Genomic DNA, 13161 nt, shown 5'->3' on the forward strand with positions numbered 1-13161 from the left:
AGGCATTTGTCCTGTTGACAGAAGTGCCCACTAGATCATCACAATGCTAGGAAAAAGATGGGAGGGAGGAGCTAGGGCGAGGAAAAAATAAGTGGTAAAGAGCTCAGATTTCAACTAAGGGCTGGCGAGTCCCTTTTATCTCTTCAAGTATCACACAATATGTACCAAATACAATCAGTAAACGATGGCCATTTCTTCCCAAGGCCACAGTCAAGGCCAGTGTTTGCTGAATTAAGAGTCCTGGCCCTTCCTTCGGTGAATGGGGAACCTTCACACCTGCGGGCCGTCAGCTCCCCCTCCCTCTCCCCCAGGGGCCTCCACTCCAGCCAGTCCCTAATGGAATCGCCACGGTGTCCGTGGCCAGAGGAACAGGAACATGGATTCAGAAGTCCAAAGAAGACCAGGTGTTTGTGCCCAGTCAGAAATGCTTTGATTTCAGCCAACAAGGCTGTGAGCCCAGTTAGGAAGCTGGTGAAATAAAACTTACTTTTGTTAATGGCTTTCGCTTTTCTAACCGAGTTCCTAGAACACAGAAGGGTCACAGGCCACAAAATCAAACACTAGCTCCCGGAAGCTTGCCGCAAGGAAGCTAGTGAAAGCTGTGTCTTTCATGATTCTCAGCCATCCCACCAGGAGGCGTAATAAAAAGCAGGTGTCATCGGCCAAGGCCAAGTAGGGCTTCAGGGAGACTTTTGAGAGGGAACAATTCCTTTGAGGGGAAACACCCTCCGAGAGCTTAGATCAGCCAGTTGGCAATTAGAACAGCTTCTGAAGTGGAAGAAAAATGTTAGGTACATGGCAACTTCTGGTAATTATCTCACTAGTATAAAATGCTGGTTGAAACTGCACAGTCAAGTCAAGGAGGGCAATGAGACTGAAGACTAAAAGAGCAAAAATGCCCTAGTCTAGGTTGGCTACCAATAAAGGCAACCCGCAAGGCTGGGGCTTGGGCTGCGGAAAGCTGTGGATCCAATGCCGCAGCCACCTTGCTTGGTGTTTGGCGAGAGCTTGAGCTCGGTCATTTGAATAGGCGCTGGTAAACCACAAGGTAGAGTTTTAAAAATGATGAGCATTAAGGAAGGAAGGGAAACTGCCAGAAGCAACCCTGACTTACCACCACCACCTTTAAAAGCAGGAACATCCAGCCCTTCTGAGGGGCTCCAGATGCGTCTGAGTGTTGTGATGGGACAGCTGGAAAGGTGCTTGGTGCTGAAACACCCCTCACTCAACCATCTATTTCTGGGGGCCCCGAGTCCTCAGATCCACGCCAGGCCTCTTCCAGCCCCCTCTGTACCTGTTAGTATGGTCTCCTACTCCCACCTCTTCCAGGTACTGGGAAGGGACAAAAAGTTAGCATTAAGAAGGGATTCTGTTCAACTTACCCAAAGTCCACTTCGAAGTGGAGAGGTAAAGACCCACACAGAGTGAAAAACATGCATGGGACCAAGGTTAGTGCTCCGATGAGACAGACTTGCACAGAATGAGTGATTTGAGTAGCAATTCTGGAAGCTTCCAGTACTAATAGAGAAGCCCTAATTACACCTTCACCCACAGACTCGGAGACCACACACACACACACACACACACACACACACACACACACACACAGCAGCCACAGTCAGGTCTGTTTCTTAACGTCTGCAACCCCCTCCCCGTCTTCACTTGGGATTCTGCACTACCACATTTCCAGTGCCGAGCTTTCTTCACAGGCAAGCTGGTGTCTTTTCGTAAGAAAAAAATGGATTCAGTTGCGGAGCAGAGCTGTGGCACATAACTTTCCTAAACTTGGTTCTGCTAGTTTTTGGGACAGGATTTAAAAGGATTATTTTTTTGAAAGGTAATTAGAACACTATTGTTTATACAATATTGAAAAAATACAATTTTTTATTGTTTGAACTCAAATCACCACCCAGCACTTTAAGCCTACCCTAAGTCGCACCTACAATAACGGTTATAGCACAAGCAAACTGCTAATTCAGCAGGTAAGCAAGTTAGACAGTGCCAGCAGACCCTCCCTCCCCCAAAGCAATGAGAAGACAACGTGCTAGATAAGAGTTAAGTACACCGTTACATGTTAAATAGTTAACACTACCCTTCCAACAAGCCACAAATGCTAGATCGGCAACTCAGTACAGTTAACTAACCACAGCCCTACGCAACTGCACTTTTAATTTTTGTAAAGAAAACCTTTTGCTTCATGCCCGTAATTAACATAAAATAAGTAAATTCTTTGTCTTTTTTTTATTTAGGAAAATAATCATGCTAAAAGCAAGTTGTACTTTATATAGATTTTCAAAGAAAAGATTGATTGTGCTTTTTGACTAAAAAAGATAGGATATCTTCCAACCTCATTGACTCAAATCTTGTGGAATATAGCACTTCTAAACTAAAAACACACATCAGAAAGAAAAATTAAATTATCCCAGTGGGACATTCAAAAACTGTCTTTAGAAGGTTTTAGGACTGGCTATTTCTGTTCTTGTCCTGCTGGTTGCGACACAGGACGAATTCAGAGGTGCTCTCTAGAGCCTCCAAATCCCGCAGGCAACACTCAGATCTGAAAGAAACTGCCGGCAACCTGGACATGTGGTTAGCTGAGTACACATTTCATAGCAGGCGCTGTAAACAGTCTGATTTCCTCTTAACATACACAGGGAGGAGACTTCTTCCTTCTCACCTGTTTCACTACATCACATTTCTGATTCCTCTCCTCTATTCAGTCACACTCTGAAAAAAGCTGTGTTTTCCCCATGTACAGTCACTTTGGGTACAAGATACTTTATTTGTTCCAATTATTACTCATTTGAAATTTAGAATATGTGTTGGGTCTAAACTACCCATTTCCCACTCCCACAAGCAGATGATGACCAGGCCGCTGCCAAGAGCAGCAGCAGCAGCAGCAGGAAAACCAAAACCAAAACCAAAACCAAAACCAAAACGTGGAGGAGAACCCAGGAGTCGCAGCCACCAGAAGGGTCTTCCTCCCGAGTCTAAGGGTCCACCGAGCGGCTATCCGAGGAGGAGGCCCTCTCTTGGCAGGTGTAGATTAAATCTGTAACCTAAGCACAATTCACACACGCACCAAAACCCAAACCCCAACCCCAATCAAAGAACCCACAGCCACCCTCCGATCTAAAGCTCTCAGCCAGGGGAGCGTCTCAAAGGGGCCAATCGCATGAGGATGTGACTGCACGTGCTGGAGAGGACACATTTCCCAGTCACTTTTCTCTTCCCGGCCTGTCCTCTCAAAAAAGGTCTGGATTGCAAGCTCTACCACAGAAAGAATCAAGTTCAGAAAACTCTTCCCACAGGTTCTCCAAAGGAATACACTCGTGGCTGCAGGGCCGAGTAGCCAGAAGGGCAGGAATCTACATGTAAAAATGTACTTAAAATCCAAGTCAAAAATTGTTTTAAGTTTCAACACTCCAATCAGCTCCCTGTTTACACTGTTACTCCACAGAAATGAGGCCACCTAGGTTGGATCACAGGAGGGAGCAGCTCCGTGACGTGCTGGCTCTACACGCTCCCACAGCAGGCCTTTGCCTCCCAGTTTCCTCCTTTCCGTTTTGAAAAAGCACTATTCTATCTTCACATCCAAGAGCTGGTTGGTTTGGTTTGTTTCTTTGGAACCATCAATAAAAGAAGCAACTTTTTCCTGTTATTTTTACTTGTCTACCTATCAGAGCGGCTATTTCTTTTGACAGTTAGTAGCACACAGGCTGACTTGGCCAAATGGACTTATGAATGCATGCATCCAGACCGCATATTGCTACCAAAATGGAATGTGGGAATATGCTATGCACCTCAGGTTGAGAAATGACCAAGAAATCAAGATCTAAAGGGTGATATATAATATATATATATCAATGCTATTATTCATAAAAACCTTGTTTAGTAATAAAAAAAATTGCTTTGTTTAAATATGAATATTATAGTCTGCTTCTCATGGTTAGGAAATAATAGTCTTTCTGAAAAGCAGGTGCCTTTTCTACTACAACTCCATATCCTGGGCCTCGTCTTCTGAAAAGTCAGACATAGAACTCTCCGACGAGCTGTCACCGGTGCCTTCCTCCTGCTCCTTCAGTGCCTCCTCCGTGGCGTATTTCTGGATGTACTCTGCACAGGGGACAGGGACAAAGAGAACACAGGGCAGTGAGCAGGCAGGCATGTGCTTCGTGACCCCCATGCTGGCAAGTCCCAGCTCTCCCAAGTTTGGTGGGTGGATGGGGGGTAACAAAGATAACATTTGTGGTCACGAAAACGAAGGGAAGACTTTGGAGTTTATGAATTTTACCCCATTAGGCGGAGAGGCAAAGCAGGACGGGGACTTGTAGGGGAATAAATATATTGTTTCACCATCTAGAACTCCCCGGGCCATCACCTCCCAGATGTAAGAACACCTACCAGGTGGGTGAAGACCCTCAGATGGATGTACACAAGGCAGCCAACCACCCTTCGGCCTTGGCTGCAAGGCACAGGAAGGTCAGCAGATATCCAGGACGATGCCCAGCGTGAAACGGCCTCCCGCCCTCTAACCTCCAGTGCAGCTGCCCTCCTCCAAACTTGATGGTTTGGGAAAATCTGTTCTCTGCACTTTCTTGTAACTTCCTATATTAATAGAACTATTCACTTCCCAGATAGCACTGGACTAGTTGTGATTCCATAGTAATTTATAAGGAAATCCCCCATCATTTTTAGGTTTGCAGTGATATAATTATAGCCGGCCAAATCTATTATGTTAGGAATAGATTTTAGTTTAAACAGGTCCTGCCTGTCAGGTTTCTGAAGCAGCTGGTGAAGCTTCTCTCAATCTGCTCAGGAAGGAGCTGCTGTCTGACAGCCACCTGGAGTGACTTCACCATGTGTTATCTACCTGAAGATTTGTGCTGCTGTGACCTAGGCTGAACAAACAGTTAGGAACTGCTGAACACACAAGTCAACTTGTTCCAAGACCTCTAAGTGCACACTGCTCTCAAGTAAATAGCCTATGCACAATATGAAGAGACAAGACAGTTAGACTCCTGTTCGGAATGCCAGCAGGGAGACACACACATCCTCATATCCTTAGGCTTTGCTTTTCCTCCCATGGGATTACTTAGGGGCAAAATAAGAGGAAGATGAGAAAAACGGCCAAATGGGCCTGCCAAATCTGAGTAAGTTAGTGTGGGAACCTAGACAAGGATTTTTAATTTTTTATTTAAATGATGAGAGAATCATTGATCAGCTGCCTCCTGCATGCTCCCCACCCCACCCCGCGCCGAGAATCGAGCCCACAACCTGGCCATGTGCCCTGACCAGGAATCAAACGGTGACCTCGTGGTTCATAGGTAGATGCTCAACCAATGAGCCATGCCAGCCAGGCTAGATAATAATTTCTTTTAAATATATTTTTTTAAAGGGTTGTTTAAAAAGAGAAAAAGAAGAGTATGTGACAGAGACTATATTGGCCAAATCTGGTATTTACAAAACAAGTTTACAGATTTCTGACTTCAAATTCATAGTGACAAAATTTTACGCTGAGATAATGAGTTGGGGGAAAAAAGCCCCTAACTAGGTAGAAACTGACATTAGCTTACCTTTTAGAGCGAGAGAAATGTTTATTAAAGCCCTAGAAATTTTTACTCTCTAATGGGCTGGCTACTTCATAGAAATAAGCTGCTGCACTTTGACACTGTAATTTGATACTATCAGCCTTCTTAATTAAGTATATTCAAGGAAACACTTACGGATTAAGTGCTTACTAGGACAAGGCCTTTCAGGAGAGAGAAAATGAAGAGCAAGGTCATTAATGAGGAGAAAAGGCAGTTAGTTGCTGAATTCATCAGAGGGAAGGAGTCGTGTCTGCACTGACCCTTGAAGGGCTTGGCTTCTCCACTGCAGCGCAGGAGCCACCACTCCAGGGGAAAGCCAGCGCCTGGCCAAAAGCAGAGGGAGAAGGAAGTGGCTGGGATGTGAAAATACAATCTTAAAAGAGCTACATTTGTTTTCTTTCTTTAAAAAATTTTGAAGCAAATAAGGCAAAATGTAGAGGTTCATCTAGTTAGGGGGTGGGTATAGAGTTATCATCTGTTTCTCTGTAGTGCTGAAACTTTCCCTGACTAACTAAGGAAGAGGATATAGTTGGGTACCTGAAACTCATCCAATTTTACTGTCATATATTGATGCATTTAGAGGAATAAAGGCAAAGGTGTAGATCGCACACAGTGGCAGAGCGCCTGGATGGCAAGCTGAGATGCCACTCAGTGAAGGCTGAGCGGGAAATGACGGTGCCAATGACGGCCTGTTCCACAGACAGTCCAATATTCACAGGTAAAACAGCATCAGCTCAGTACGAGTGCTGGTAACGCTCATGGTAAAGGGTGCACACACCGACCTCTGTGTGATGTTAGGTGTGGAAATGTCCACGAGCAGCTCAGGGGAGAGTCACACCTAGACACATGTTTGTTTTATTTTTTTTTAAATCCTTTTATTGAAAGTATTACATATGGCCCATTTCCCCCCTGTTAGACACATTTTTGGAAATCATCTGCCTGAAGGGGATTTATTAATTTTAAAAAGTGTGTGTGTGTGTGTGTGTGTGTGTATATTTATTTATTTTTATTTTTACTTTTTAAAAATATATTTTTATTGGATATCTAAAAGATGGTGGCATAGGTAAACACCAGAGTTTGTTGCCTCGCACAACCACTTCAAAAATACAACGAAAAGACAGAACGGACATCACCCAGAACCACAGGAAGGCTGGCTGAGTGGAAATTCTACAACTAGAAGGAAAGAGAAAAGCATACCGAGACTCAGAGGAGGTGTGGTGCGGAAGTAAAATACTAAGGTACAGAGGCGCACACGGAGTGGGCTGGCGGCTGAGCGCGCAGTTGTCGTTTTCAATCGGGAGGGAGTCTCAGGCTCTGAGCTCCAGTTCTGGGCGAGTCTCTGGGGACCCAGACTCATACGGGAGAAGCAGGACTGTCTGGCATCCGGCAGCTTTCTCTCAGAGGTGCTTGCAGCGATTGCTGGGACACTGAGAAGCAGAGCCTCTGACGGCAGGACTGAGAGCAGCCATAACTGCTCGCTCTGCCCTGTTGATCCCGTGGGACCCACCCCGCCCACGCCCTGCACAGAGGCTTTTGCTGAGTAGCCTCAGGCAAAGGCTAGATTAGCACCTCCCTAGAGATCCAGAAGCGAGTGTGCCCAGTGGTCAGAGTGGGACCAACCAGTTTGCAGGTCCTCGGACCCTTAAAGGACACTCTCAGGGGGCAGACCCAGTGAGCACTAAAGCCCCATTGAAGCAAGTCTTGCCCCGGAGGGGTGTCTCCAGCACAGAAGTTCTCCCACTGCAGACACAGCTGATTCTCACAGCCAATTGGCCTGGAGGTCATTCTCTCCCAGTGTTAACTACAACAATCAAGGCTTAACTACAACAAGACTGTGCACAAAGACCACAAGGGGGTGCACCAAGAGTGTCCTCCTCAGGTAATTGGGGAGGCTGAACCACTGGGCCCTAGAGGACACTTAGCACGGAAAAACCACTTTATCAACACAGGGAAGCATAAAAAAATGCGGAGACAAAGAAACAGGACACAAATGACAGAAATGGAGGAAAGCAAACTACTGGATATAGAGTTCAAAAACCACATTTTTAAGGTTTTTCAAGAACTTTCTAGAAGCCGCCGATAAATTTAGTAAGACCCTCGAAAAGGCTGGTGAGACTGCCGATAAATGTAGTGAGATCCTCAAGAAATCTAGTCAGACCCTCAATGTTATGATAAAGGACCAACTGGAAATTAAGCATACACTGACTGAAATGGAGGATATTATACAGACTCCCAACAGCAGACTAGAGGATCGCAAGAATCAAGTCAATGATTTGAAATACAAAGAAGCAAAAAACACCCAACCAGAAAAGCAAAATGAAAAAAGAATCCAAAAATACGAAGATAGTGTAAGGAGCCTCTGAGACAGCTTCAAGCGTACCAACATCCGAATTATAGGGGTGCCAGAAGAAGAGAGAGAGCAAGATATTGAAAACCTATTTGAAGAAATAATGACAGAAAACTTCCCCTACCTGGTGAAAGAAATATTCAAAGTGATGAATGCCAAGAACCTACAACCAAGATTACTTTATCCAGCAAAGCCATCATTCAGAATTGAAGGTCAGATAAAGAGCTTCACAGATAAGAAAAAGCTAAAGGAGTTCATCACCACCAAACCACTATTATATGAAATGCTGAAAGGTATCCTTTAAGAAGAGGAAGAAGAAAAAGGTAAAGATACAAATTATGAACAACAAATACATATCTATCAACAAGTGAATCTAAAAATCAAGTGAATAAATAATCTGATGAACAGAATGAACTGGTGATTATAATAGAATCAGGGGCATAGAAAGGGAATGGACTGACTATTCCTGATGGGGAAAGGAGTGTGGGGGATGCAGGAAGAGACTGAACAAAAATCGTGCACCTATGGATGAGGACAGTGGGTGGGGAGTGAGGGTGGAGGGTGGGGTGGGAACTGGGTGGAGGGGAGTTATGGCGGGGGGGGGGGGGAAGAGGAACAGATGTAATAATTTGAACAATAAAGATTTAATTTAAAAAATATATTTTTATTGATTTCAGAGAGGAAGGAAGAGGGGGAGAGAGAGAAACATAAATGATAAGAGAGAATCACTGACTGGCTGCCTCGTGCATGGCCCCTACTGGGGATCGAGCCCACAACTTGGGCATGTGCCCTGAGAGAAAATTGAACTGTTACCTCCTGGTTCATAGGTCGACACTCCACCACTGAGCCACACCAGCTGGGCTGGAGGGGATTGTTTAAAGTTGTGAGGGTTGAATAGGCTTCCCAAGGAGTGGGGTAGGCGGAAGAGGGGATAAAGGACAGAATCTTAAAGAGAATGACCATTTTTGGGAATGGAATGAGAAATGTTTTCAGAAAGGTAAGAGGTAAAATACCAAAGCTGCAGAGAAGTCCATGAAAACAGGTCTTGAGAAGGCTCCAAAAGATTGGGAAGAAATGAGATCACAGATTCAGTATAGGAGGGAAAACAAAACTAGACTTCAGAAGTCTAAGGCAAGGAAGCAAGAAGTTTGAAAATGAAAGGAATGAAATGGCAAGACTCCTAAAGGAATCCACAGGAGCAGATAAAGGCTTCTGAAATGAGGGTGCCTCTGAGAGTCTAGGGCAGTGGTTCTCAACTTGTGGGTCGCGACCCCTTTGGTGGTCGAACGACCCTTTCACAGAGGTCGCCTAAGACCATCCTGCATATCAGATATTTACATTACGATTCATAACAGTAGCAACATTTCAGTTATGAAGTAGCAACAAAAATAATTTTATGGTTGGGTCACAACATGAGGAACTGTATTTAAAGGGCCAGAAGGCTGAAAACCACTGGTCTAGGGCAGTGGTTGGCAAACTGTGGCTCGCGAGCCACATGCGGCTCTTTGGCCCCTTGAGTGTGGCTCTTCCACAAAATATCACGTGCGGGCACGCATGTCAAGTGCGATTGAAACTTCGTGGCCCATGCGCAGAAGTCGGTATTTTGTGGAAGAGCCACACTCAAGGGGCCAAAGAGCCGCATGTGGCTCGTAAGCCGCAGTTTGCCGACCACTGGTCTGGGGGAAGAGGTGGAACCAGGAAAAAGGGGATGCATGGGAAAACAAGATCACAGGTTGGTGGGGGTAGTCTGAGAAATAAGATGGGACATCTCTTATTTCCTATTGGAGGGAATAAGGGTACAGTAGGAAGTTGGGGTGAGCTCAGGTCTGACAGTCATGATTTTCTCAGATTACTAAGGAAGACAAAATGATAGCCAGCATTAACATTTCAGAAAGCTAGAGTTCCCTAAGCTAGAGCTAGCCATTCTAAGATAAAAATGTAGGCTAGGTTCCTTTTGCAATTGGTATTACAGCAGGTGTGTACTAAAACAGTAGTGTTCAATTGCTGCAGCATAGTTAACACAGAACTATAGACATATGTTCTGCACCATGTTCTGTCTGTGGGTTGTAGACACTGTTAAGTGATTCCTTTGTCAAATTTTTAATAGTCTCATAATAGGATTTTATCTGGTTGAAACTGACTGCCTTTTTCTTGATACCTGTTTGTTTGGCTATGTAGATATTCTGCCACATAAATTAGATAACTTGCAAAGCACCTGAGACCTAAGTAAATTAGAGTAGATTTATTTTTATTTTATCTCAGTAACAGTACTGAACAATACCCTGTAGAGACCAGAGGAAATGAGAAAACGAAGAGAAGGAAACCGACCATGATCCACAGTAGCCCCAAATGCTCCTGTCTCAGACCTGCAGAGTGAAGACCTATGTATTCAAGTTCTCATGAATTATTTCTACTGCCATCTCTTACAAATGCACCTCAGAGGGCACTGCTTTGCAGAAGATAATGTTCTGAACTGCTAGGCAGATGGGCAAATTGTGCTAAATATTTGGTATATACCAATGCCTTCCATTTGTTAAGACGAAGAGGTCTATGAATTCTTTTCTTTTTTGGTAGAACTTTATGTATCTAGACTTTTCAATATGAAAGTTCTCATGACATTCATGTCCCATTAACATGTAAACAGTTTAAGATGGGAAAATGGGATTCTAAATCCTAAAGAATTAGGAAACTAGTGCTGCCATCACTAACACATTTCTAACTTTAACAGTACATTTCAGGTTTTAACAGAAAAATCCATAGATCAGGGGCAAGGTATGTGCAGTGGCAGAGAAATATGCCTACATGAAAACTTCCCAAAGTATTGGACCAAGAAGCCAACTGAGTATACTTTTTTGGTTGTTAATCCTCACCGTAGGATATTTTTCCCATTGATTTTTAGAGAGAATGGAAGGGAGGGTTGGGGGGTGGGGGGAGGAATAACAAGAGAGAAACATCAATGTGAGAGAGACATATCAAGTATCTGCTTTCCACACATGTCCCAACCAGGCCCAGATCAAATCTGCAACCCAGGTATGTGCTCTTGACCAGAAATCGAACCTGTGACCTTTCAGTGCATGGGTCAATGCTCTAACCACTGAACCCAGTGACCAGGGCTTAACTGGATATATTTAATTCAATAGGTAAAATATAATTCTTTAAAAGTCTAATGATGGATTTGGCAATTATTTTTCCAACTCCCAAAGGTAACTGTTTTATTGAAAGGCCAGGATGATTAATTGTCTATTAAATTCATGTGAGATTATACCTTCCAATTAATCATTATTCTCAAGTCTAATTTTCTAACTTTACAAGATAAGAGGAAGTAAATGAAGGCAAAAATTCTTTTGGACATGTGTCCACATGGATTTCTGGCAGGGTTATACCTTCTACCACCCAACAGTTAAGCCTCCCACTTTCTCATCTTTCCTTTTTTTTTTTAAAATATATATTTTATTGATTTTTTACAGAGAGGAAGGGAGAGAGGTAGAGAGTTAGAAACATCGATGAGAGAGAAACATCGATCAGCTGCCTCCTGCACATCTCCCACCGGGGATGTGCCCGCAACCCAGGCACACGCCCCTGACCGGAATCGAACCCGGGACCCCCCAGTCCTCAGGCCAACACTCTATCCACTGAGCCAAACCGGCTTCGGCTCCATCTTTCCTTTTGCTCTTTCTCTCCTTCCCTTCTCTCGTGTTGGTACTGCAGCTTCCAAAGGTTGCCTCTGACCCTCAGAACTACAGAGGCTAGTGAGCTCTGCTCCAGCCAGCAGCTATGTCTTTTTAGGCCTGAGAAAAATTATTAGTAACTAAGAAGGGCCATCATTGATCAAAGCTGAATAGACTTAAGTTCTTCTCTAGGTTAAACGATTTGCCTTCTTACCTTTAATTTTCTGCTTGTATTCTTCTGGTCGGTGGAGGTACATGGCTGCAGCATCACCATTGAGAGGATCTATGGGATTGGGATAGGCCAACAACTGGGGCAGGAAGGACTCAAATATATTGGTAAGATCTGAAAAAACAAACAGAAATACATCATGCACGGAACAAACAAGTTCACCTAAAATTCACTTGAATTCAGTAGTCAAAACGGCTTACCTTCCTAGATATTTAACCACATGGACATGTGCTCCATTATCTGTGCTATACACTGTATATCCCTTTCAATACCAATTAAAATTTTTTTAATTTAATTTTAATTTGGAGAACTAAAGGTATGCCTGATATTCACTTTGAAAGGCAATTTTCCCAATTCTAATTCACCCCATTTTCTACATGAGAATTCAGAAATACTATATACATTGTGTATTAATTAAAACCTGTGCCCCAATACTCTACTTTCCTACAAAGTGAGTACTTGATCTCTTAACATAGCTTTTTTCTATAGCTTTGAAAATCACCACTCTGAAAAGTATTCAAGCACCAGATCTTAAAAGAACTGAACACAATTTTATAGGTCTTGACATTTAATCCAATTCTCATAACTTCTAATGAAGGTAAATATAACCAGTTATTCAATTATTTTGGGTAATGAGGGTAAGAACTTATATGGACAACTTAAAATCACAAATAAGACAGATAAGTACTAATTTACTGCATTTATCAATAATCATTTAATAAATATTTACTAATTCCTTCTGGCCAGATTCAGCACAAGGTACTGGGTATATACACATGACATCTACACACCCAGTTAACAAAAGCCCTGCAGTTATATTGTGTTTCATCAAGTAGACCAGAAAGCCTGCAAAATTAACCACAGGTCCCCATCAACTTCAAAGATGATGTGACTTCCATCTTATTTGCTCCCCAGTTAGCAGACGGTGAACTGTGGAACCTCAGTGCACCCATTCCCCTGCCCTACTCTAGTTACTCTATCATGCTAAAGGAAACATTTCTGTTTCTGGAGAGATTGCTAATGTAGCATAAAATGACTTTTTAATTTATTCAGCTCTCTAAAGATTTTTTTTATAGTATTATAAATGGATGTTTTGTCAAGCCACATCACTTTAGATTAGTGGTTCTCAGAGCAGGGGGTGGGGTGGTTTTGCTCCCCAGAGATGTCTGGCAATGTCTGGAGGAATTTTTGGCTGGGTGTGGGAGGGGGCAGTGGTGCTATTTGTATCTCATGCACAGAGGCCATGGATGCTGCTAAACATCCTACAATGCACAGGACGGTCCTTCAAAACAAATAATTAATTAGTGCTGAGGTTGAGAAACCTGG

General features: G+C 43.5%; 1 protein-coding gene across 2 annotated transcripts in view; it reads right to left on the reverse strand.

The window, feature by feature from the left end:
• Nucleotides 1-1832: 1832 nt before the first annotated feature.
• The window catches only part of UBE2H (ubiquitin conjugating enzyme E2 H), a 109521-nt gene continuing 98192 nt past the window's right edge, over nt 1833-13161 (reverse strand). For both annotated transcript variants that reach the window (XM_081102429.1, XM_081102430.1), the window contains 2 exons: nt 11821-11949; nt 1833-4116 (listed from right to left, as the gene is read on the reverse strand). In XM_081102429.1, coding sequence (XP_080958555.1) covers nt 3992-4116; nt 11821-11949 — 254 coding nt within the window. In that variant the 3' untranslated portion in view covers nt 1833-3991. The remainder of the gene's footprint in view (nt 4117-11820; nt 11950-13161) is intronic.

Source organism: Myotis nattereri (assembly GCF_964212035.1).
Source record: "Myotis nattereri genome assembly, chromosome: 11".
NCBI classification, from domain to species: domain Eukaryota; kingdom Metazoa; phylum Chordata; class Mammalia; order Chiroptera; family Vespertilionidae; genus Myotis; species Myotis nattereri.